General features: G+C 44.6%; 1 protein-coding gene across 1 annotated transcript in view; it reads right to left on the reverse strand.

Moving 5' to 3' along the window:
* Positions 1 to 1,700: 1,700 nt before the first annotated feature.
* Positions 1,701 to 27,313, reverse strand: part of LOC147607694 (putative RNA-dependent RNA polymerase 1) — a 47,019-nt gene continuing 21,406 nt past the window's right edge. Inside the window, 3 exon segments of the mRNA XM_086790447.1 lie at positions 1,701 to 2,228; positions 2,230 to 2,871; positions 3,028 to 3,178. Coding sequence (XP_086646573.1) covers positions 2,058 to 2,228; positions 2,230 to 2,871; positions 3,028 to 3,178 — 964 coding nt within the window. The 3' untranslated portion in view covers positions 1,701 to 2,057.

A 27,313-nucleotide genomic window follows, 5' to 3' on the forward strand; every position in this document is an offset into this window, starting at 1 on the left:
TTAAAAAAATACTTCTTTTTTCTTTTTTCTTAAAAAAAATTATACTTCTTCTCTCTCCTTCTTCTTTTTTCCTCTTCTGTTCTCTCTACTTCTTCTCTCTTTCTTCTTCTCTTCTCTCTTCTCTTTTCTTCCTTCTTCTTTTCTTTTACTCTTCTTAGTTTTCTTATTCTTCTCACGTGCTCACCATAGACCACCACACGCAGCCTTGTATTAATCCCATGTAGTGTCAAGAAGAGAGAAGGAGCTAAGTATAAAGGGAAGAATAAGCACCTCTTTGTCTTTGTCTCTTATGAGACCCACGTTGGTGTGTGGGTGGGTGGAGTCGCCGGTGCGCGCTGCCCGTTCGTCCGCCGGGATTGGAATTGCGCTCTTGTCGGTCGCCTGTTACCAGCAATTGGGCAGGAGGTTGAGTTTGCTGATTTTGATTTTCTTCTGGTGTATCATTGTATCTGATGATAGGAGAGAGTTTCTATGTGTATGAGAGAATGTGTATGCAAGACGGGTGTGAGAAGAGTGCATGTGCATGTGCATGTGTATATGTGTGAGAGGGTTGTGTCTGTGCACATAACATAGACATAGAGAGAATGCATGTGAGAGACCCACGTAGATAAAAGTATGTGAGAGTCACATACATGCACACACACACACATACACGTGCACAAAAATACACACATACACGCACACTTGCACACACATACACATGCAAAAATGCATATACACACATGCATGCAGTCATATGCTTGCATACACATATACATATGTATGCATATGCATACGAACAAAAACTTCATGCCGACTTATACTAACAATAGAATATTGAAAAAGAATCGATTCTAAAAAGGAGAATTGAATGGAGCCTTAGGGAATAAAATTTTAAAAACAACGTTTTAGAGAATATACCTCAAAATTTAATTTAAACCAAGGAAAAGGACCATTTCGATGCTCCCTTTTTTTAATGGCTTCAACCATTTGCAATAGTACTAGTAACAACTAAGATTGCATTATACAACATTTACATGGTATCTGAGGCTTTCAAATGTTTGCTTAAACTCCTAACTAAAAGATCCAAGTTGATGTTTGATCCCTCTAGTGGATGTAAATTAATGTTTGATCCCTCTAGTGGGTGTCTGTGGTGGTGTTACTAGAAAGCTACAGCTAGACAGCTCAAAGGAAAAAATTGAAAAGCTACAGCTAGACAGCTTAAATGAAAATTTAAAATTAACTCACTAGTTCTACACCCCCATGCTGTTGTGGCACTGTCCCAACTCGTGCACAGTCTGTCCCTTTGTACACTGCTGTCACGTGAGCTAGAGGAGAAGCAAAGGAGATGGTTCTAGAGATGGCTAGCGAGAGTGACATGTGGCAGGGGGAAAACCTATGCTTAATAGATAGTATAGATATAGATTAGCTCTCACACGGGAGACTCTCCATCCACAAGCTTGGGTGGGGAAGATCCCCCCCAATTTTTGGGATTTTTCTTGCTTTTTTCTGAAAAACGTAGGCACCCAAAGTCTGTAAACCCCCTGAAGTTCTTATGGGTGCATCATGGGTCTTACAAAAAACTGGTCCCCTACCCATGGGATGTGTGGGGATTGGGCAAGGGTTAGGTTGGTAAAATCTCTTTTTTCGCAGGCTGCCTGTGAGTCTTCGAGAGGCAAGGTTGCTCATCCAATCATCCAATGTTAGTGCACCATGAAAAAGCATCATAGACCTTTGAAGATTGATGCAACAGCAATGTACAATCCCATGTAGCCAGGAATTTATTTATCCTCTTTTCAGACAATAGTGATTTGAGCGGCCTATTTACTATGCCTGGGTTCAGGAATCAAACCTGGGCTGCTCATTTGGCATCCAGGTGGGCGCCCCTCAGTCCCAAAAATTCAATGCCTGAATCTGTCCGAGAAAAAACCCACAGCGCTAACTCTTCTTAATATACAAGACAGGAGCATTGTCCACCACCACCATCAGAAGCTCCTGTTACATTGGCAATTCTGAATGTGCTCCACATCTAACATGATCTTTCAGCATGGCGCTTAAACTCTCTTTTGCAGTGAACATCACCCATTCACAACTCTATGCATTTTTTTGATGGCCAAGAGCTTGTCATAAACCACCCAAGGGAAGCTAAGCAGATGCTCATGCTCAAAATCTTCATAAGCATTGGACTCCACAACATAATCTGGATGATAGGTCACATGATACCACGCCGACGCTTTTGCCAATTCTTCTTGAAAGAACACCGGCAACATCACCATGATCATCATCCATGCCCTCTTCATGGCTCCTTAACCAGCTCCTGGCTTCCCTTTTCAAAGAGTTCATGGTTCTTTGTATCCTCTCTTTGACTTCTCCTGGTCTCTTCTGATACAATCTAGACAAGCTAAGAATGTTACCTGTGAAGATCTCAGCCTCGCTTTTCACATCATACTGATACATCAAAGCAAGTAACTTTTCATCATAATAGCGTTTCAGTGCATGTGCTTCTTCCACATAATGCTCAAACCCATGTATCTCTAGCTCTTTATCATAGCATCCAGCTGCCTCTTGCTTAGTAAAAGGGGAAATCTTCTTGTCCTCGCTATCCTTTATGACTGATCTATAGAGCTTCCCAAGCACCCTCTCTGATTTGTATGTGGTTTTATCATTCTTTTCCATGAAATCTGGGTATGCCTTTGGCCGAAGGTTGGTAGGTAAAATCACTGGTACTCCGGTCTTTGGGAAATCAACAGCTGTAGAGCACAACTTTGCAAGCATCAAACATTTTGTATCTCGAGCCTTTGCAAGTTCAGTATCAGCAAAGACTGTGTGTGCATTTGATATGAGCCCTAGACTGTCATTGGTCATGAAGTCTACGAAGTATTCTTCAATTTCCTGTGTGAAAAACACATCACACGTAGTAAGCACGCAGGCTAAACATGCGCAGGTGAGGGGGGGCACTAAGGCATGTAGAGGAGGAACAGTACAAGAAATGAATTTAATGAAGCTGATCGCGTTCTTTCCATTGGCACTGTGGGGTGAGTGGCTTGCCTGAATTGTTACTGGATGATCTTGCAATTTAGGTGGCGGTGGCTGGTAGTCCATACGTGGATCTACTGCTGAGGGGATCAACTCCTCATCCCAGCTCACAAAATACAAATCTCCATCCAGATCACTGCCTGAACATTCATTTGGATGAGGCCTGCAATAAGACGCAACAAGACATGGTACAACTTGATTATTCTCTCATTAACTACATGTCTTGTGAAGCCAAAGCAAGACAAAATATAATTAAAAAGTAGTCCTTTCTTCCCAAGAACAGGACAGTGAAATTATGTCATGCAGTTCGAAACAATCCTTGACCAAGACTCGTCCCCAAGACGATCGACCAATTGTGGTGATAGGAACTGCTTTTGAGAGCTTCCTCGAATTTGGCCCACTGGTACACGACAACCACAGTCACGGCTTTCTTACTGTTATGCAACCAGTCTTTCCACCATGCGCACAGGCAGCCAACATGTCCTTTTTGGATTTTAAACTAATGCAGCCAAGAATGCAAAGCTGAAGGACCGAGTATATCATCATACTTTCCTTCTTTCTGACATGGGTGGTTGACTGAGAGGATACGTGCGAACTACTGGAGGATCGCCATGAACTCCTGGTGCTGCCATTCCACCTCAGCTTAATGGTGGTCCTCCTGGCATGTCAAGTCTCCTTGGCCTCGCATCGCTCATGCTCCCGGTCAGCCTCAGACTCCGATCTCATCTGCTCAAACTCTAGAGTATATTGGGTCTCAAATGGTTGAATCATTTGCATCATGATGAGGGCCATTGGGGTGATAACTAGTAGCAAGAATAACTTTGTCCTTTTCGGACATTTGTACCACAAAAACTTACGCTACAAATTGATGCCACAAAGAATGCAAAGCAGAAGGATACAGTTTATCATCAAACTTTCTGAGCACGATCTTCTTTGGCACATGGCAAGCTACTCAGGCTTGAATCCTAGCTTCACCTCCACCTCCACCTCCGTGCACGATGGAAAGAAGACTACCTCAACATAGCCACAAACACAAAATAAGAAAATACTGCCAAAAGGAGAATGTTTCACCCCTTCTGTATATACTAATGTCACATGCACCCATGCACTAAGGTGCGGTGTGACACAATGGCTCATCATCAGTGCCTACTTTTTTTATCCAACTGGCCTTAGGCCCAAGATCCTCCCATAGCTATCATTTTTCATCGCCCAAAGGGGTTTTTTTAGCCGCCCGTAGGCAATGCCTCCGAGCAAGCACCTTGTGGGGTTTTGAACCCAAGACCTCCTGGTCCTAGACAAACACCTTCACCACTTGAGCTATCACCTCATTGGCTCATCAATGCCATACTTGTATAGAAGTAGTACCTTTTTAGGAAAATTTGTCATATACCATGACCCCATTGTGAGCCCTAGTCCAGGGACATGCCAAGCACGAGCAACATAGGCCATTCCAAGCCTTAGAGTCTGTCACACTTAACCCACTTGGAGAACAGTCAAGCATATAAGTCAGCCTAGCATAGCATGCATTTAGAAGCATTTAGGTTTAGCAGAGGGATTAAGGTTCTAGGCCAGCCCTTGGGGACCAACCTAAGAGTCTTTGCCTTGTATGCCACCATAAGCCACACAAAGAGGGCAAACAGCCAGTCGGCAAGCCCTACAGGGCCTAGACAGCTAGTCGGCCAGGTGTAGATGCAGTCAGCCAGCAGCCAGGACAGCATACACCACACGTGTGGAAGCAATGTTCTGCTTTGATAGCATTTAATGCTAAAAACAGCAGTCGTGAGCACATAAAAACAGGCCGACAGCAGTAACACCCACCCACCAGCAGCAAAATTCCATATATAAGCAGCCCTCAGCCATTGCCTAAAATCATCTCATTCTTCATAGATTTCAGCAGTAGAAAAGTGCAGAAGCATGTATGCCTGAGACCCTTGTCTTCTGCATACATCAATCTCAGCCAAGCACTCTTGTGCTGCAGTCCCAAGGCAGCTTGAAGCTCTCTTCTGCATTCAGCCTTCAGCAGTGCACCTCCCTCACCAGATCTGGGTGTGCATAAAGCTCTCCGAAGTGGCTTCATAGTTGTCTTCAACCCGTTTGATGGTTCAGCAGACATTTGGTCTACAATGTCCTTGTGTTTGGCATTCCTCCGTCAATTATCTTCGGTACGTTTTCTGCATTGTAACAGAAATTTTCCGAAGTAATAAAGCAAATACTCCTGGTTGCCGTAGGGGGCCCTTAAGTGGGTAGATTGGGACCCAATCTCGTGCCGTCTCTGCATTCTCTCTCTCTTCGGCTCTATCTCCTGTGAATAAAGATAAAAGTGGATTGCTTGATGTTCACTAACATAAAGGTATAAAGGTCTTGTTGTGCATTACACAATCATAGCAGTTGCATGTTACAACTAATAACTCCGGTTCCCACGTGCAAACCTGCTCGTCTACACCCAATCTTTGCCCCGTTCCCTAGTTTCCCCATGCTTACGCACCAATTGGGTTCTCTTGCCATCTTGGCTCAACCAACCTTCCTTAGACAACTTGCCTCACATTGGCCTTCACATCCAAGGAAAGACTAAGGAGAGGTGCAGCTTCCCCACCTAGTCATTTGTGCCCCCCCTTGCCCCATCACATCCTCCCCTTGTCTTACTCCTTTGAGCATTGACACCCTCCCCGCCGGTTTCCTCCCATCCTAGCCCGTCGCCTCTCTCTGCCCCACCACCATATCCACCTACTCCCTCGATTGCCTGTCTCCCCACCTCCTACGTCCCACCCCCCACCCCCCGCCCCTGCTTTTGACCGGTCATCTGTGCTCATTAGATAGCCGGTCCATGCCCTTGGCTTTCCCCACTTTGGAGGACTTCATGGCAGCCCCTCCATCTATGCCGTCCAAGGACTGTGTTCCAAACGGAGGAGATTTGAAGAGAAGAATTCTAAATGAGGCTTGACACAAACCTATTGCAGGACATCCCAGATATGTGAAGACTTTCATGGCTATAACGAAATGTTTCTTTTGGCCAGGACTCAAGAAGGATGTATTACAACATGTCCTTCGATGCTTAATCTACCAAAAGATCAAGGATGAAGGAATAAAACTACCAGAAAAGTTGCATTCTTAAGACATCCCGCAAATGGAATGGGAATGCATAAGCATGGATTTCATCATTGGATTACCTTTGGTAAATGTAGGACTCCATCCTAGCAGTAGTGGATCGTCTAGCAAAGATTGCCAAAAATTGTCCCAGAAATCTAAGAGGAACTGAGGAGGGAGTGAAAGCATTTTATGCCATGTGGAGTGCCAAATGTAAACACGGGCTTACCAAGGGCACTTTTTATCCCTTGCGGATCTTTTCCCCAGGACATCCGTCAAGACACCGATTATGGTTTAGGGTTTGTTGCAACTTCTACTTCCACTTTATTATTATGATGTGACTACGTGCATACCACATCTACACGTCTTGTCATTGCCGCCTCTCTATGTACTCCTTGTGTGAGTGAGGTTGCTGCTTTGCAGGTATCCATTTCCCTCCTTTCCAACATTTGGTATTAGAACTCTGGTTCTCTAGGTAAGCCCTACGAAGCCAAAGCTCCGCCCGAACTCCTCCCTCCGCCGCCAAGTCAGCCACCACCCATTTTCACCACCAAAAATGGGCGGCCCTCGTGGGGAGAGACCGCCACCTCCCTCCTCCAACCAGTGGCACACAGCACCGCCGCTGCGCCACCCAGCCGGTGGTAGTAGTGGGGAGAGCACCACCATCGTCCCGCCCAGTGGCTGAGATCCAAGGACATCCACTACCAAAAGCAAGCCGCCCTAATGGGGAGAGCACCATAGCTTCTCCTCCCAGCCGGTGGCAGAGCACCACCACCGCCCCACCCAACCGGCGGCAGTAGCGGAGAGAGGCTCACCCCCGCGGCTGAGATCCAGGGGTGAGTGTAGGCATTCCAGAGCGTGACTGCTGCCTCCACGCTACTGTCCAGACAGTCTCCCTACTCCAGCTTCCCTGGAAGAGTTCGCTTCAGCACCAGAGAGGCTTCTGAGTGCTACATCAGCTACCTACACCGATTTCTGGCTCCAGAAGATACTCACCAGTAAATTCTTTATACTCTACATCAGCTCCCTTCTGAGTGCTACATCAGATCCATGCACCTATTTCTGGCTCCAAAAGATACTTGCCAGTACATTCTTTATACTCTACACTTTGTCTTTTTCTTCATATACTTGTTGCTACAGTGAGCCACTACGCATCATCTGGGTGCATTCAGTGGGGCACTATCTGCAGTGCGTTTGGCACTAGCGTGGGACTGGATTCTTTTCTATAGGATCTATGGCTCAGAATGCATCGGATGTGTTTAGGGTTTTGTCCCAAGAGGTGGCAACCTACTCCCTATGGAGTTTTATGGTTAGAAATCTGGCTGTGGCTAAAGACCTTTGGGGTTATGTGAATGGTGAAGATGTACGTCCAGTAGATGTATCTCTTGCCACTCCTCAAAGGGGTGAGCGAGGTGCCCAGGCAGCTGCTCCTACAGTTGCTGGTACTGCTACTCAAGAGCAGAAGTGATGGGATGCCTATGATGCCCAAGCTACCCAAGCTATGGCATTGATCTCCTTGTCTATCAAGAGATCTATTATTCCGCATATCTGGTCTTGCAAGACCTTGAAGATCGCTTGAGACTACGTGTCAGGCAAAGAATGAGGCCAGAGTTGCATATCTCACAGATATACTCTATGTACCAGGCATAGAGAAGAATGTGCTATCAGTCTCCTCTTTTGCTAAAAGTGGCTATGCATTCCACTTTGAGGATGACAGGTGTACAATAAGAGATAGAGAGAAGGACTATGAGCATAGTCACATGAAAACGCGTTTCTGGAATGAGAAACCCCGAAACCCCGAAACGCAAGAAACCTTTCGAAACGTTTCAGAAACTCCTAATTTTTTTTGGTTTCTTTAAAAAAATTGTTTCTCAAAATGTTAAAAGTTCCTATTGTTTGGAACTTTAGCAATGCAAAATTATATAGAAAAAAAACCGAAACCTTGGCGTTTCTTAGCTGAAGGCCGAAACGTTTTGCCCCGAAACGCCAAAAACCCCGAAACGTTTCTAGTGACTATGACTATGAGATAGTCACTTCTAGGACATTATACCACGGCTTGTATCAGTCCGATGCATTTGAGAAGAGAGCATAGGATGTATGTATGGTTTCTACCACCACTTTTGCCATGCAAGACAAGAGATAATTATGGTAATCTAATGCTTTTGCAGAGGCATAAAATGGTATAGGATATGCCACATGTTGAGCTACCTCCCAAACATGTATGTGAGGGATGTATTCTTGGTAAAATGCATCGTAAGCTTTAATGGAGATGTCTATATGTATGGTCAAAGGCAAGGGCTTGCGTCATATGTTTTGGATGGAGGCAATCATGTGTGCTATGCATGTTTTGAACAGGAGAGCACGCACATGAGAGGCAACGATGGTCATCGCTAGTGTACTCGTGAAATGGCGCATCAAGTGGCGAACCAAACTAGCATGTTGACTCCTCTACAAGTCACACACACGCAGCGGGCGCAACGGGAAAAAAGGGGAAGGGGGGGGGGTGCATTTGATGAAGTCGGGATGGAGGAAGCTACAAGGGGGAAAAACAGAGTAGAAGATGACAACAGGGGGCTTGGGGGGAGGGGGGGGGGGGGGGATGATGAGGGTTGAGGAGGGAGGTCGGAGGAAGAAGGGTTGCGAGGGAAGGGGGGTAGGGGCTGCGTGATCGGGCCTGCCAAAGGCTCCCAAGGGTCAGAGGGCCTCACGGGAATCTGGATGCTTGGAGCGATCGTGACGAGGCAACGATCTCCAGAAAGAAGGGACCGGTGGCGGGTTCGTCGAAGGTACTTGTGTGTGTGTGTGTGGGGGGGGGGGGGGGGAGGGGGATGTTCACCATCACGGGACTGCTAAGATAAGTGCTCGTAATAGTTCTCTGATAAAACCATATCATTCTATGGCCTGCTTAGTCGAATCGACCTCAACCTGATAGTATCCACGTCCCAAAGGATGAATATCAGTGATCTTTCCAATCTCACCAATAAGGCTTGCCTGCAAAAGGTCTCTAAGCTATCCACATGCTCGTAGGCAACCCACAATCTTGCAAACCAAGGTGGAGGCCTCCAAGGATGCGACTATCAAAGCGAGGAGCTGGAGGTCTGCTTCTAAGAAGGAAGGGCAAGGAATGGCAGCCTCGATCGGGGATGACGAAGTGGCTGCATGGAGTCCTCTTGGAGGTAAGAAGACCAAAAGATGTCGATATTTGCCAAAAGAAAGAACTTGCCCGAAAGCTGAAAACACCTGACGAAGGGGCGAAGAGGATAGGGCTTGGGGAGACGGAACATTAATCAAAGATAAGTACAGAAGATGAATGAGTTAGATTGGCAAACATGTAGCTGATTTGATGTCAATCACGAAGAAACCAAGGGCGGGCGAAAGGGCTGGCGGGCAACAAGGGGAAGAATTGGGGTGGGTGGAAGAAATAAAGAAAGAAAGTTATATTAAACATCTGCAAAAGATCCAATGGGTCTCTAAGACCAAAAGTGATACAATAGTGACCATGTAATCTCCGCATGGTGCAAAAGCAAACAAAGACTAGAGCTATGAGTTGGGAATTTCAAATCTGAGCCATATGATACAAGGGCAGGAAGCGCGCAAAGGGCAAACAAAGGGGTAGTGTGCAAGAAAGGGGAGGGAGGGTGAGGACAATGGCTGGCAAAAAAGCATAGGAAGAGGGAGGTGGGGTAGCGCAAAGTGGGGGGGGGGCTCCAACAACCTCCCTCTAAATGTCAATTTAACCTTTTTTAAGTAATTCTTATGTTAGTATTGAGATTAAATTTGCTTTTTATCTCTCTTTTTTTTCGGAAAGGAGATCCTTCTATTAGTTACCAAAAAAAAAATCCACACGGGCCAAATATATCTCTGTAAAGGAAACAATAATCAAAATGAAAAAAGGGGGAGTGGTGCTCTCCTCCTTAAGCTGGCCCCTCTAGTGGGAGGGGGCTAGATCATACAAGGGGGAGGGACCAACCAAACTGGAATTCTATAATGCCAAATGGGCTCACCACTACTCATAGTGAGAAACGGGTCATCCCCCCAAGTCCCCAGGAAGCCCGCACGGCACTCCCACATGCGATCAGAGCAACCCTGGAGTTTCTCCCAATGTCCATGAAGAGTGTGAATGATGTCGAGCCATATGCTCCGGATGGACTCCGCAGGTTGAGTGCAGGTGTCCTCACTGCAACAAGCTGGACATATACGCTATGCAGCAATATTGCTGCAAATCTCCCATCACTGACAAGAACCTGGAGTCCAGTGAACTATAGATGGGACCAGAACTGGAACTGTCGTGGTCTGATGATGAGCAACATGCAATGCCAGTCCCCCACTATCCTCCTCATATGCCATGACAATCTCAAGCTCTGTGGCCCAAGCCACTGTGCCCCAAGTAACTGTACGGGGAGCCCAGTCCATAGTGAAGATGTGGAGAATCCTCTGCCAAACCAGTTGAGCCTTCGGGCAATCCCAACGGCAATGATGTTGGGACTCATGTGGATGGCCACACCTGAAGCAAACTACAGATCTACCTTTGAAGGCCAACCAAGAGCCAACTACTAAGTAATCTTCCCTGGCTGAAAACTATCCCATAGCCCCTTCCAGAAGTTGAAAAGAAACTAAGGGAGGCCCTGGGACTGCCAATGTCGTGGATCCTGGAGGGGCCGAAGGCGCGGGACCAAAAGGTGTAGCTTCTACCCTGGAGAATCTTCTCGCGTCTATGGGTTGGACCCTCAAAGAGATGGTGCTCCTGGAGGAAGAGTATGTCAATAGGTCCTCCGACTACAGCTCTGTGAAGCTCCTCTCTGAGGATCCCGTGCCTCCTCAAGCACTGCAGTCCACCCAAACCCTGAATCATAGTTGTCAGGTACATAGGTACAAAACAAGACGAAGGTACGAAAAACCGGTATCGGTACGGGACTTTTTATTTTGGAAAAATTAAGTTCGATAGAGGTACGTGTTGGAGAATTGCACAGGCAGAAACATAAACAAAACAAGAGAGAGCTTGTGGACAAGATCACCTTTTATAATAGCATGACAGCTTTACAATGGCAATTAGCCAGCAAGAAGTGTTGAACATGTACTTGGGATTGAACTGTTAAAGTGAGCAAAGAGGACCAACCTTATATAGTGAGGATATGACCCAACTGACTGCCCTAAAATAGGCCGACCAGCTCACAAGTCACTACACAAGAGGAAAATACCTAAATGTCCATATAACACTGAGATGCACAATTCTAACACCCCCTCTACAGCTCAGTGTGTGCAAGAGTCTGAAGAAGATAAGCTAATGAAGATGCAACCATGGACCCTCCAGTATTGCAGATACCGGAATCACCTTGGAGAGAGCACCCGCCAACCTGTTTGCTCGAAACAAAATGCCACCACGAACAGCAAGGAACTTTGCTTCGCTATGGATTCCCACACAAGTGTGCACTGAACTCCAAGAACAGATGATGAGTTGCTGGACACATCGCCCAACAGTGGATGGAAAACACATCACGTCCCAAAAGCATCGAACAATGAACTCGAAACAGATGTAGTTCATAATCTCTCCTACACCAAAGATAACCATGTCTTGCCATATGTCTAATGCTTGGAACTCCGAATCATGGTTCCCATGCACCAGTAAGTGGAGCTGCAATCAGCCCCCTCTCCTGCCCACAAGCCTCCTCTAGCTAGAATCACATGGGGAAACTGCATGTATACTAGAGAAGTATACCATCTGAGTACTCCTGAGCCGGAAGCACCCTAGGAGCCCTAGAAGTGTTACTGGAAGTATCTGTATCACTGTCGTTTGTCGTGTCTTTTCCCTTTCGCTGAGATGAAGACTTGCCCTTGGTCTTGTCCTTCTTCTTGGACAAACAATCCTTGGACAGATGGCCTCTCTTCCCACAAGAGAAACAGCCACTCCGACTTTTCTTTTGAACTATAGAAAGTGCCTGGTCATAACTGTTGAGAGACACCTTCATCTTACCCTGTGAAACAAGCACGGACTCTTCCTCCAAGAGTAGGAAGCTAAGATCATCGAAGCTAAGATCATCGAAATCCAACTGAGTGGATGTCAGCTAGCACCTCAAAGATCGAGAAATCACACCATAGTCTGAGAGAAGCTTCGTGAGGATAACTGCAGCCAACTGAGCAGAGGACCCATTGCCAGCAATTGGTCATGGATAACCTTGGCCTTCATGAGAAACAATTGCATAGAACTACCTGCAGGGAATAACAAACCGTAGAGTTGCCCTTGCAAGGTAACTGCCCTCATCAACGAATCTCGAGCAAAGAGATCCTCCAATTTAGACCATACCTGATGAGCATTGGTGAGAGATTGCACAACCGGTGAGACCTCCTCTATAATGGTCTGCACAAGCACTGAATGCGCCTTGGAATCCTGATTCTCCCTGTCTTGTAATTCCGCAAGGAATTCATCCTCTTGATCTCCTGAGTCCACCGCCTAGAGTTCTGAGGACGCTCTCGCTTCTTCTCATTGCCCTCAAAAATATCCCACAAACCCTTGTGGATGAACCAGATCCGCATTTGCAGCTTCCAATGGGCATAGTTGGGTCCTTTCAACTTGTCATCCTTGTTCGTATAGGGGCGAGCCATATCCACAACAACAAAGAACACAAATCTCAGCTCTCCAAGACTCCTCTCAAGTGCTCTCCAATGAATCGAGGCTCCAGAACCAATCAGCACCCTCTCAAATCTAAGAGAGAAAGAGGCTGGACAGCAGCAAAACAATCCAAGAACCACCGAGAACCTCCTACCAGAAGGGTAGGGACTCGTGGAGGAGGAAGGAGATGTAGTGCCACTTGTCTGGCAACACCACATGCAAGAAAACCCACCAACAACTGATGCCCGAGCAGAAAACGCAGCCACAACTCCTCAACCTGCCTCTGTAGGAAAAAACGCAGTCTAGAAGACTGGCCGATAACAAGAAGATGGCTGGCTGGACCAGAAAACGCAGAAAAGTAGTGTAACGTAGCAACTGTTTTCACTAATCAGCAGCTTGGAGAAGCTAGGCAAGAAAACGCAAGCACAGATGAAGAAAACGACGAGCAGATTTGCAGAAATATGGAGCAGCATGAACCTAAGCAAGTGATACCATGTTGGAGAATGCACAAGCGGAAGCATAAACAAAACAAGAGAGAGTAGAGAGAGCTTTTCGACAAGATCACCTTTTATAATAGCATGAAGGCTTTTACAATGGCAATTAGCCAGCAAGAAGTGTTGGAACATGTGCTTGGGATTGAACTCTTAAAGTGAGCAAAGAGGACCAGCCTTATATAGTAAAGATATGACCTGGCCGACTGCTCTAAAACAGGCCAACCAGCTTACGACTCACTACAGAAGAGGAAAATACATAAATGCCCATATAGCACTGAGGTGCACAATTCTAACAGGACGGTCCACTTTAAAAAACACTTGAAAAATAGCTATTTGTACACATTTAGAGATGCAAAGTCGAGAGAAGGCAACAAGGTAGAAAGCCCCCATCGCCCAAAAGGCCATAAAAAACAGTAAAACAAAATAGGCATTAAAAAACGGGCATTAAAAAAGTCACCGGAAAAAAAAAACAGCCATTTAAAAATAAACAGTTTCGCATTAGTTTCCTACCATACCGTATTTTACGTACCTCATGAGCAGGATGAGTTTCGCAGACAACTATGCTCTGAATGTTCCATGAGACGATCCACATATCTAGGAGAAGGGAGGCAGAGCTATCAAAACTGCCCTCCACTCTAAGAGTCTTGGACGTGGGTTTGGATGGTCAATAATCACAATCCCTCTTGGAGTGGAGCCTCACCAGGTGGTCTCAAATCTTTCCCTTCATGTGAAACCACTCTCGCTAGGCTTGGGACTACCCATACTCTAGACTCCACTTGTCACAGTGAAGGTATCCACAGGAGGGAAGGAGAGGTACATCGAGATATGAAGAAAAATGAAGAGGAGAACCTCTAGGCTAGAGGACACCAATTCTCCACCCTGATCCTTGTGGCCAGCGCCAGTAGTCTGCAGGTCTTGAAGATGATGGGAGAGCTCCACCGCCTGCCTGTGAATGGCAGGAAACACTTAGTCAAGGCTCCATATCGCCCCTGCAGCCGTGCTCAAGGGGAAAGAGAAGATAATTGCGCCACTCTCCAAGGTAGACGGCCTAGAGTGATGCAGAACCACGCAGACACAGATAGGAGCCACCGTCTCCTTGAAAATATTGCTTCCGCAACAGGAAGACATCAAAGGAAGCTGTAATCAGCTGCCTCAGTGGTCATCTCAACCAGCTCAGTAAAATGGTATATCACCCACTGCACCGAGCTCGTCTCATGTCTCCTCTCCGAATCGGGTGCAATCAGTGGACAACAGGCATGCTCAAGGGAGGAAGAACGGGGGGTAAGAGGGGGCTCTAATGAAGCAAGGGGGACAGAACAAATGGAGCTTGGGCGGGGGGGAGGCCCAAGGGGGCTAAGGGCGCGATGGCTATGAAATTGGGTCCATCGAGGGAGCGGCAAGGCCAGAAGAAGATTAATGTGCCAAGGCATCTGGTAGAGGATCACCACAAGGTTACGGTCGCCAGAAAGGGAGGACTACTGTCGTGCCCCAAGACATGACAAAGAAGGGGGGGGGAGGGGGGGGGGGGGGGGGGGGGGGGGGGGGCATCAGCGTCCCGGGGCTAATGCGATAAATGCTCAAAATGATTCTCCGACATAACTGCAACCTCATGGGGCCCAATGGACTAGTTTAGAGATCTTTACCCGCTCACTAATGAGGCTAGCCTGCAGAAGATCTCTAAGCTGTTTGCACGCCAAATGGCTACCCACAATCTTGCAAACCAAGGTGGAGGCCTCTAGGGAGGTGACGATCGATGCGAGAAGCCGGAGTTCCACTTCAGAAAAAGATGGGCAAGGGGCAACGGCCTCAATTGGGGATGACGGAGCGACTACCATGGAGTCCTCCTGAAAGGGAAATACCAAAGGAGCCAAAACCTTCCTGAAGAACACAAAACCCCAAAGCTGGAACCTACAACGAAGAGGATGGGCAAGGAAAAAAACGGAGAAGCATGATAAGGAGGAGAGGCGGCACACAACAAGGAGATTCAACGATGGCAGAGGATTGGCGAAGGGGTGACGAGGAGGCTAAGGCGCAAAGGGTGGAAGATGGCGAAGGCGGCAGATAGCTGGAGGCAGGAGGCGAGGATGGCAAGCAAGAGCACAAGGGCGGGCAAGCAGCAGGCATGAAGGGGGGCAGTGAAGGTGCACGGTAGGGGCTGGTGGCGAGGCAGGTGGGGTGCTGAGAGTATGCTAGGGAGGGAGGGAGCAAGCGAAGGCCGCACTAGGGAGGATGGCAACGACAAGTTCGTGCAAGGGGGGAAGCTCCAGATCTCACATCGCTCGTACACTTAGCTCTTTTTATCTCTTTTTTCAAGCATTGGGCTTGAGAAAAAAGACAAGAAGACAGGTGCTAGGCGAGAGTTAATTTATACCTTGTAATTTATGTCTTGAAGGGAGAGAGATAGCACGAGAGTTATGTCATGAAAAGATATTGCAAAAGAGGGGTGTGTGATTGTAGTAAAAAAAGGTTTCTTTTCTACATCTAAGCACGTGTATGAGGTGAAATAATGTTAGTAATTAGCCTAGGTTAAAGTTGCATGTATACATTAAATGATAATTTTTCTTTCAAATAAATTAGGCAAAAGGTTTATTGTAAAGTTTTAACGTATATCTGAAAAGAATAAGTGTTGTTTGTTGGAGTGAGATCAATGAAGCAACACACACAAAGCAAGAAGAGATAAATGAAAGCACAACACTAAAGTAGATTGATGAGAATGAGTGAAGTACAAGTGAAGTGACACGATAAGGTCACTTACACACACATAAGAGTACATGCATACACTCGGATAAAAAACCTCCTAAAGAGGAAAAGAGTGCATCGGCCCATTATTAGCCTATGTCCACACATCACTACCATATAAATGCTACAAATCCCCCTTAGTGATGATGTGGACGTGTACAAGAATCATGTGGCTGATCAATCCCCAAATTGCAATAAGCCTAAATCTTTGCGAAAAGCTTCGAACTACCCTTGTGAGAGAGCCTTCGTGAACATATCTGCCACATTGTCGTGTGTAGAGACATAAGCCTAGCTAATCTCTCCTCCATTGAGCCTCTCCCTCACATAATGATAAGGCACCTCAATATGCTTTATTCGAGCATGAAACAATGGGTTTCTCGTAGCACTTTGGCTATAAGTGAAGATGAAGGTGAGGGACTACTATCCAACATCAAGATCTACCAAAAGGCGTCTGACCCATACACACTCCCCACTTGCTATAAAAGTTGCCTTGTATTCAACTTCATGTTAGCACATTCATCCCCAGTTTCTGCCCATTTCTGGTGTCCTTTTGGCCCCATTTGTATGGCCCTTGATTGTGGGCTGGCCACCCCTATTTTACATATTTTTCTAGGATTTTTCCCAGCCCTTTTGGTATTTTACCAGTCGGCCAGCTCATATGCTCCAGTCGGCCAGCTCATATGCTCCAATCGGCCAGCATATTCAGCTCCAGTCGGCCAGCCCTCCTCACCTATAAATAGGTGGGACTGGCCTCTCATTATTCATTCAGTCTTGTACATATTTTGCTCCCTCACTTATGAGACTTGTATTGTCTCTTGCTTGGCACTGTTTTGCTTCAATATATTCAGCATAGTTTTCTCCATCTCTCTCTCTTGCACTCTCTGTTCAACACATTCTAGTGCCACTCTGCTTCTGCTCTGTGCACTCTTTCATGGTATCCGACCTCCCAGTTTAGCAACCTCTTTGCTGCCCCAGATTCAGCACTGTTTTCTGCACCTCCTTCTCTGTGTTTTCCTTCAGATCTGCAGCTCTTTCATGCTGCGTTTTCTGGACTGAACCTAGTCACTTTGCCTCTGCATTTTTCTCTCAGATCTGCAGCTTCCTTTGCTGCGTTTTCTAGACGGAACCGGCTGGTTGCTGCGCCCTTCAGTTTGGCTTCATCAACACAGCCTTCTGGTACTGTTTGACTAGTGTTTTCTGTTCCACGTGGAATTTGGGACATAGGCGGCCTGTTTTCTTCAGGACAGCATCTTCCTTTGCTGCGTTTTTTCTCTCCTGTCCTTTGCAGAGGGGGGTCTTTGGTGTTGCAAGCTTTGGTGGCACTCTTGGTACTTGTGGAGGACACTTCTTCAGAGATTGTGCGTTTTCTTGAGGAGAGCCCAAGCTACTGTCCTTGTTGTTGCCTTTCCCTCTTACACCCTCTCACAGCATATTCTCAGGTGCTGTCCAGCCTCTTAGGACTGCGTTTTGGTGGGAGAAAAGACCCTATATTAGCGTTTTCTGATTTGGACAGTTTAATCTTTTGAGGGTTGGTTCTCTTGATTAGATCAATGATGACAACTTCAGATTTGGCTCCCGTACCACTCTCTTGTTATTTCCTTGACGAGACAGACAAGTTGGATGGTGGTAACTTTCAGTCATGGAAGTTGCAGGTTACTTCTATTCTGAGGGAGTATGGTTTGATGGAGTTTCTCTCATACAAGAATCGGTGCTTGGTGCCGGACCTTGCCTATGCGGAGGATGTGTGTCGGTGGAGGAAGACTGACGGACAGATCTATGGCTTTCTCCTCCTGTATTGTCAGGATTCGGTTCTTCGACACTTCATCTATGCTCCCGATGATGCTTCTACTTTCTATGTGTGGCAGTTGCTTTGTGACCTGTATGGTGATGCCAGTGATCGACAGATGGTTTCTACTTCTAGATGCTATGCAGCCAGTGATCTTATGGATACTTCTTTTGTAGATGTTCCTGCAGCGAAGGATAGTGGGCCAGTTTTGCCTTGCCTTCAGTTTCTGTGCATACTTCTCCTTGCCAGGATGATATCTCTGGTAATGTTTTTGAGGATGACAGTGGGCTATCTTTCCTCACAACTTCTGAGGGGGATTTTTCTCCTATTTCTTCGCCTCTGATTCTTTCTTCGTCAACCAGTGACCAAGATGTGTTGCTAGTCCCTTTGCCTTCTATGGAGGAGCCTGCTTCTACGCTGTGTTATGCTATAGAGGAGGTTACTACTACTTCAGTTACCACTACTGTGAATGTTCCTACTTCCCTTACTCTGTGTGAGGATTTTGGATTGTGGTCAGGTGTGTCCGTGACCGTGCCTAGGGCACAGTGGTACTTCCACGGATTGAAGGATTGGGATTTGGATTTGGTTGGACCTGTGGAGTCCCGACATCAGTTTTCAAAGGGGGCAGTTGATTTCTTACATCTGGCGATGCCGACCTTCGAGGAGGGTGCTATTATACAGCATTTGGCTGCTCTTGGTACAGAGTTGGTGCAGATGGACTCTATTTCTTTTGAGGGTATTATCTTCTTGGAACTACAGGCTTCTAGGGATTCCTGTGACACTGTGTTTATATTTGGGTTTGGCACCGATATTTGGAGCAGCACGATGCAACCTTCATGGTTGATTTCTTCTAGAAGAATAGTGTACCTAGCAGCTTGTTCTGTTACTTTTGTAGATGAGCTGCTGTGGAGATTTCTTGTGGAGCTTTCCTAGTGCCTGTTGTTGCTGCTTTCTTTTGTCTTTAACAGAGGACGACTTCTTCGGCTTCTCGGATCTGGTGCTGAGAGGGGGTGTTAGCACATTCATTCCCAGTTTCTGCCCATTTCTGGTGTCCTTTTGGTCCCATTTGTATGGCCCTTGGTTGTGGGCTGGCCACCCCTATTTAACATATTTTTTTGGGATTTTTCCCAGCTCTTTTGGTATTTTACCAGTCGGCCAGCTCATATGCTCCAGTCAGCCAGCTCATATGCTCCAGTCGGCCAGCCCTCCTCACCTATAAATAGGTGGGGCTGGCCTCTCATTATTCATTCAGTCTTGTACATATTTTTCTCCCTCACTTATAAGACTTGTATTGTCTCTTGCTTGTTGGGACTGTTTTGCTTCAGTATATTCAGCATAGTTTTCTCCATATCTCTCTCTCTCTTGCACTCTCTGTTCAGCACATTCTAGTGCCACTCTGCTTCCGCTCTGTGCACTCTTTCACTTCATAGCTCGAAGTGGCCACTATCGACTACTTCTTGCTCAACCATGATATACATGAATCACCAAGGTGAAAGAAAATGCCACTCTAGTGGACACTCGCATGTCATAATATCCACTCCAATCAGAATCGTTGAAAGCATGTAGCTGAACATCAATCTCTTTAGCATAAAATAAGCCAAGGAACTGAGTGTCTTATAAGTATTTGAATACTCGCTTGGAAGCCTGCCAATGCTTACTTCCGGGCCTGTGCATAAACCTACTCAACTGGGAGACCCCAAACTAAATGTCTGGCCTCGTATTACATAGATAGACGAGATACCCAACAGCCTACTGATAAAGTGATGCATCAAATGATTCACATACATCTTGGAGACTAAGCCTAGCACCTGTCTCTACTGGTGTAGCAACAACCTTACAGTCTTCAAGACCAATCTGTGTAAGCAACCTCTTTATGTACTTTGACTACAACATCACAATACCATCATCACCCTACATAAACTATATGCCCAAATAATAATGTAACATGCCCAAATCTGTTATCTCAAATGACACACGTAATTCAGCCTTGAAGGCTGAAATCTTCTCCTCGTTAGGGCTTGTAAGCAATATGTCATCAACATATAAAATGATAACCAAAAAACAATCTTTGCTCCTGTTTACATAGAGAATACTCTCGGTTGGACTGATGCAACCATCTGCTTAAGGCTATATAAAGCTTTTCTTAACCTACATACTTTAGATTCCTACCCCTTCTCAACAAAACCATGAGTCACCCATCATGCAAGTCACTATTTAATAAGGCAGCTTGATATCCAACTGAGGTACATTCCAACCATGATGCGCTGACAATGCAATAATACACATGATCTTAGTCATGCGAGACATGGGTGCAAAGGTCTCATCATAATCTATGCCCTTCTCTTAGCATAACCCTTTGCAAACAAGCCTTGCCTTGTAGCGGTCTCAATGCTAGCATCAACTTTACGCTTTAGCTTATATACCCACTTCGTACCAATGGCCTTTTTACCATAAGGCAAATCTACTAAATACCAAGTGTCAGTTTTGAGGATTGAGTCGTACTCATCTTGCATGGTCTGCATCCAATGATCATTTTCTTGTGCTTCCATAAAAGAATAAGATACATGATGAGAACCTACACGTGTTCCAAAGATAAAGGAGTAGCTAGTTTGTTATCCCACAATGTCTACACTAGCGATTTTGACGTAATCTTGGATGCATGTATGGGTGCCGGTTCCTCATCCACTGCATCATCCATAATTGCCTCATCGATATGTTGATCTGTGGATTGAAAGTCCAGCTAATTTTCAGCAAGTATGGACTGATTTGCAGCACCTTTTTGAGCATTCATTTGCTCCACATATGGCTGCCCGGCATTATACAAAGATATCCTGTGAGCATACATTTTACTGTTTTTAGCATAAAAACATGGACTGAACTAAATTCCCAACAAAGACAACATCTCTACTCACCAAAATCCACTTTGTTGGCCGGATAGTAGAGTCTATACCCTTTGCTTTTTGAGTTGTATTCCACAAAAAAACATTTTACTACCTTATCATCCAACTTATTGCATTGTTGCTCAAGCACAAGAGCATAAGCAAGACAACCAAAAACACGTAAATGAGCCACAAAGGGCTTTCTGCCATTCCAAGCTTCATAAGTGTTATATGCACATTATGAGTGCATATACTAGGAGGCTAACCCACATTAGGCTTGTGAGCATGGGAGAATGGGAATAAGCTCTAGTCGAGCATGGGTTAGGACTAACCTTAAGGGTTAAGGTTAGGGTCAGGCATCCAAGGGTCACACATGGGAGATGGAGAGTCAAGAGTCACTTGAGGGCCCTCCGATATAATAGGGGCATGGGGCACACTCAAGGAGGGCTTAGGCTATGGTCTCTTGATGTTATCTTGAGGCTAGGTTATGTTATGTTCTCTTGTGTAGAGGATCATAACTACTCACCTACCATTTCACACTATGGCTACATACTATTGGATTGGGGTTATACCTTTTGATGGTATGGGACATCAAGGTAAAGGTATGATGTATTTCATTATAATTCATGTGCAAATCCCTTGGGCTCGGGGGTGGTCGGGTGGATGAGTTTATGCCTGATTTATGCATGTTTATGCATAACAATTATCTAGAGAGATCTTAGGGTTTTAATAGTGGTATCAGAGCAATCTCTAGTTAATTGTTGTTGATTTTTTTTTAATTGTAATTTTTGGTATTTTTTGAAGTAAATTTTAATATTTACTAAATAAAAATATTATTTTGTTGATTTGTTTAGATGATTTTGCACGTGGATCGTCGATATCGCGGTTGGAACGCGTGTTTCTTCTATTCAATGGAAAAATCAACGTTGCGGAAAAATTTTGTGAGTTTAATACCATTTTTTTTTATTTTTTATGGTTTAAAATAAGCATTAATGAAAATTTTTACCAAAATACCGCATATTTTACTGCGGATATTTTTGGTAGAATGGATTCCCTGAATTTCTATAATTTATAGGAATTTTTTCTAATTTTTTATTTAAGCATTTTTATGGTTAAAAATGTATTTTTAACCAATTTTTGCGGGTTTTCCGCGGATATGCTATTCATTTTCTGTAAATTTTTTGCTGAAATGCAGTGTAGGAAAGCCAATTGATGCATTAAATGCTCTCCCGTGTGCGTGGAAATCTCTTCTCCTCTCAATTCTGAATTTTCCTTCTATTTTCCTCCCGCGTGTATAAACACCTCTTAAAAAGCTCATTTTTATTAATGTTAATCATAATTAGGATTTAATTATGATTAAAAAATAATTAAAGCTTAATCTTCTCTCATTTAACAGAGAGAAGGAGGGGGTGGAAAAAGTGAGAAGGAATGGAGAAGAAGAAGAGGAGAGAGGACTTCTCCTCTCCCCATGAATTTTTGTAAAACTTTTGCTTAAAGTTTAATTAAGCTTTATTTAAAAAAAATATTAAAAAAAGTATTTTTTTATTCCAAAAAAAAAAGCTTTTGAAATCTTTTCAAAGCCTGAAAAAAAGCTGAAAAAAAGAGAGGAAAATATGAATTTTGAGAAAAAAAAATTCTCTGAAAATTTTTGAAATTATCTTCTTGAAACCTCTTGGCTTTCCGTATTCCCGAGAAACCTTTTGGCTTTCCGAATTTCGGAAAATCTTTTGACCTTTCAGATTCCGGAAACTTTTGACCTTTCACATTCCGTTTTTTTTTTTTGTCTTTTCATTTTCCCGAAAATGTTGGCTTTCCGTATTCCGGGAAGACCATTGGGATTCCGAAATTTTTTTGACCGTTCATATTCTAATGCGTTCGGGGTTAATTAAAATTTTCAAAAAAATCCTAAAAATTAGTGAAAAATTAGACAAAGGTTATTTTAAATTTCTGGAAAATGTGGGCTTGGTGTTTGGCATGTGGTGTGTCCATTCGAGTGCTCGTGACCATTCAAATTCCTTTAAAATATATATTTTTTGACCCAAAAAATTAAAAAATCCATTGAAATTATAAATTTTCATTGGATTTGAGAATTGTCGGGCAGAATTGAAAATTTCGTGAACGATGGGATTCTCAGAAGAAATTAGAAATTTTTTAGAAATTATTTTTAGAAATCCTAAAAGTTGATATTTTTTAAAATATCAATGGTATTTTGGTAAAATTATTTGCTAAAATTTTTTTGAAAAAATATAGGTTTGGAATGCCATAAGATAGGTTTGGTGGAATTCAAAATTATTATATTTTGAGGCCTTATAAAATTAGAAAAGTCTTGTGTGGGCATTCTCTAGATAAACTTCTTTTATATATAGCCTACATGTATTAATGAGTGTAATCTCGTCGGCATTTTCACTTGTTGAAATCTCTTTCTTCAAAGTTCAACGAGTTTATCTTGTTGTGTTTGATTAAGGAAATTTGGATTTTTCCTTTGTTGGCATTTCTTTCTCTAGTTCCGTATTTTAGGTGATTTATATAATCAACCTGATGGCTTACGGATAGACATATGTGACTCATCGAGACATTGATGACTCTCTATGTTGATATGGGTAACTCGAGACGCCGATAATTCCATGAGCAGATGTGGAGTTTATCGGGCCGCCGATGGATACCTAGTTCCTGCTCTTATAATGCCATGTTTTCCTACTTTATTCCGAATGGTTTACCAACAAGGAAATTACTTTGAGTATGAATTCCTTTGATCATCCGCAGTCTGATGGGCAAATAGAGCGTATGAATCATATTGTAGAGAATATGCTTCGTGCATATATCTCTGGAAAAGCATCAAATTGGAAAAAATATCTTCCAATGATGGAGTTTGCCTATAACAGTTTTAAACATATGGCTATTGGTTTTAGTCCGTTCATGCTTATGTATGGATATCAATCCAAGGCACCTATTGATGTCGGTCTTAAGGACATTGAGCTTAATGCATCGAGGGATTTCTTGCGTGATATGTAGGAAATGCTGACCGAAGCTCAGGATTCTATCAGGAGTGCTCAAGATAGGACACGGTTTTATGCTGATAGGGAACGCTTACCTCGGTCTTTTGAACCAGGAGCCTTGGTTTATTTAAAAGTTCCTAAAGATTCTCAAACTTTGTCAATAGGAAAATGCTCGAATTTATCTCCTAGATATCGTGGTCCATTTCGATTTATACATCGGATTGGCACGGTTGCGTATGAACTTAAACTACCTCCACATGTTAGAGTTCATCAAGTCTTTCATATCAATAGATTGAAAGGAAAACTGGGAGGTGAGGATAACACAGTTACTCCTCACGAACTCGTTAAAGTCGAAGAATTATCCTATGTTCCACATGAACCTGATAAGGTACTTGAATTCAGGGAAAGGAAACTTTGTAGTTGACTAATTCCTGAGGTTAAAATTAGGTGGAAAGATAGGGAAATAGAGGATTCGACTTGGGAGTCGGTTGATATTGTTTAGTGCAGTTCTTCTTTTCATTGCAAGAGTGCAATGTTTTGAGAGAGGGGAAGTATGTTATATGCACATTATGAGTGCATATACTAGGAGGCTAACCCACATTAGGCTCGTGAGCATGGGAGCATGGGAACAAGCTCTAGTGGAGCATGGATTAGGACTAATCTTAAGGGTTAAGGTTAGGGTCAAGCATCCAAGGGTCACACATGGGAGATAAGAGAGTCAAGAGCAAGGTTGTTAGAGGTGTCAGAGACGTTTGCTACGAGGCGGGTATGGTACGCACCTCGAAAGACTCGTATTTTTTCGAGACGTTAGAGGCGTCTCTTATATATATACATACATACATACATACATAATGAATCATGATAGATATATATATATATCACATAGATAGTGATAGATAGATTATGAGAGAGCGAGAGAGCGAGAGAGAGAGAGAGAGAGACCAAAGTCAACTTTCAAGACCTTAGATGGTAGAGTCTAGACTGTAGAGTGAGTCGTGACGAGTCTAGATAATATCACCATTTAATTTCTACTTGCTTCGGGATGTGAAGTTCTTGAAGATTTTGCACCATCCGCAAGTTAGCGCGGCAATATACGAGGCGCTCTAACGGGATGTGCTAAGCTTGTTCCTAATCTTCGTGTGCACGAGAGAGTATGCACTCCAATTCCTCTCGCATGCACCCGCAGAGCAATCCTAAGAGCAAAAAATAAAAAATTTTAATTTTAATAATATGAGTAAATAGAATTAGAAGAGGCAATGGCAAATGACCGTCACCTGGGCAAGGATCCTCATGGCAAAAGCTTATAGAGATGGGGTGGAATAGCCATACGTCTCCCACCATGAGAGTGGCTTCACCATCACCTCTCTTCTTCTAGAAGTAGGACGAGTGTACGATTGCCCGGTCAAGTTGTTGTAGGCAATGAGCTCCTCGTCCATCTTGATTTGTACTTCATCATCAAGCACATGACGCATATATAGACGTCTGCATTGGACTGGATCTCTTGATCCGAGAAGAGTTCCCTTGTTTTGTAAAGAGGATGAAGGAATGCGGCCATACCATGAATAGGCCTACACATCCATTGCCACCTCCTCTCCACAATGGTCTTGATCTCATCAAGCCTATTAAAGCATATGCCATATTATACATAGAAAAATTTAAAATAAAACTTACAAGTACTATGTACACAAGAGTACATGAGGGAGGAATAACTTACTAACCTTCTTGCATCAAGTGTCGTGCAAGCTTGAAGCTCCTCAATTGCATTTCTCATGAAATGTGTGAGAAGGCCCAAAGTGGATCCCTCCATGTCTGACATGCAAAGTACTCGGTACAATGGAGTCATCGCAACTACGACGGCCCGTGCATCATCCCAAAAAGAAGGATCCAAGCACTTACGTTGCACCGTATAAGCCTCGGGGCTTAGATGATCATCCCATTCTTCCCACTCTTGGGACACCACCATGCGTTGACGCTCACTACGAACGGCATGTAGTCTCTCCAAAACAATCCACATGTAGGCAAACCTTGTTTTGGAGGGCTTCACGAGCTCCAATCGCGAATGAACACGGAAGATGGCCAAGGGTTTCACCTTCTTAGTGAAGAAGGTCACAATGGTGGTTGCTTGGGCCAAAATGTCCTTGACCCAAGGCAACTTGCCGATATCTTCCATGAGCAAGTCAATGCAATGGGATGTGCATGGAGTCCAAACAATTGTTGGGAACTCCTCCTCCACCATGCGACCCATTGCACGGCAATTGGATGCATTGTCAGTGATGACTTGCACCACATTTGCATGGCCAACCTACAACCCAAAGTGCTCATGTAATTAGTACTATCATCTATGTGACATGTACTATGTTACATAAACATGTAGACTTATAGTATGTACAAAGAATAATTTACCTCGATGATTGCTTGGCGGATGTGTTGGAACATGGAACTCCCACTTGTCTTTCTACCGGCTTTCCCGGCATCCACTCCTCGTAGGAAATACGTGCCAAGAGGGCAAGACAGGAGGATGTTGATGATGCTTCTCCTCTTCCGATCACTCCATCCATCGGAGTGGATGCTACATCCATACTTGGCCCATCCCAAACGAATTAGGCAATCCTCTCGTTCTCCTCGGTGAGCTTCTCGTCCTCATGTCAACGTAGCTCACTCCCGTCCATCCATCGCATGAACCGACGCCAGCAATGGCCTTGACCATCCTCTTCCATTGCGGGGTTTGAAGGACATGAAAAGAGAGATTGCACTCAATGATGGTGCGTGCAATCTCAATCTCCGCCACTCGTTGCCGCTCTTTTACATAGGCCTTCGTGTTTTGAGTGGCTTGTAAAGTGGGTTGTACAAGCCCTCTAGCACCAGCATCATCAAAGGGATGTCGTCGTCGCTTTGATTGGGAGCTTGACCCCGATCCTTCCCCAATATTGACACTTGAGCTTCCACATGCTGAAGAGGGCACGAGTCTCTCTTCCTCGAGCTCCGACTATCCCAGTAGACTGGGCTTGCAACTGCTGGGTTTTAGAGGCATGAAATACCGAACAAATATGATTCACTTAAACATGGCACTTCATTACGCCTTCAGAGAATGTTTCTTTGCCAGAATCTGCTAAGGGCAAATCGCCTTCAGCCCCCAATGCAGAGAGTAAAGATCAGCTTGTGTCGCCAACGCTTTGAGCTGACCCACAGTGTCAGCAACCTGGCGACTTTGCGAAATACACTCGACCAAGACCTCTCCCAGGGATCCACCAAGAAGCCTAGCGTTGGCCTCTGTTGTCACAGAGGTGGGCTTGACCTTGTGTTATCCACTTGCAAATGAGAGTTCTCCCTAATCACCTCATCGGCAATGGCTTGTGGAATGGATTAACATCCGGAGATTCCACCTCCTCCCAACTTTGCCATGTGATGAAGCACTCAGGTGATGGTGCTATTCCCTTCGAAGCCGCAATACCGGCATTTCCAACGCTTCCCTCCTGAACCGGCGGTGGAGAGTCCAAGCACTATGGTGAAACGATCCCATGCGGGATTGGCCGGCTTAGGCATGATGGATTATGAGAGAGAGAGAATGTGTGTGTATGAGAGAGGGAGAGAGAGAGAGTGTGTGTGTGTCTAGACTCTAGAGAGAGGCCTTGAGGGAGGAAGAGAGAGAGTGTGTGTGAGAGAGGGAGAAAGAAAGAAAGAAAGAAAGATTTTATTAACGTCTTCCCATGGTT

This window comes from Cibotium barometz, chromosome 55 (genome assembly GCF_041138505.1).
Source record: "Cibotium barometz isolate CiBa-2024 chromosome 55, ASM4113850v1, whole genome shotgun sequence".
Taxonomy (NCBI): Eukaryota; Viridiplantae; Streptophyta; class Polypodiopsida; order Cyatheales; family Cibotiaceae; genus Cibotium; species Cibotium barometz.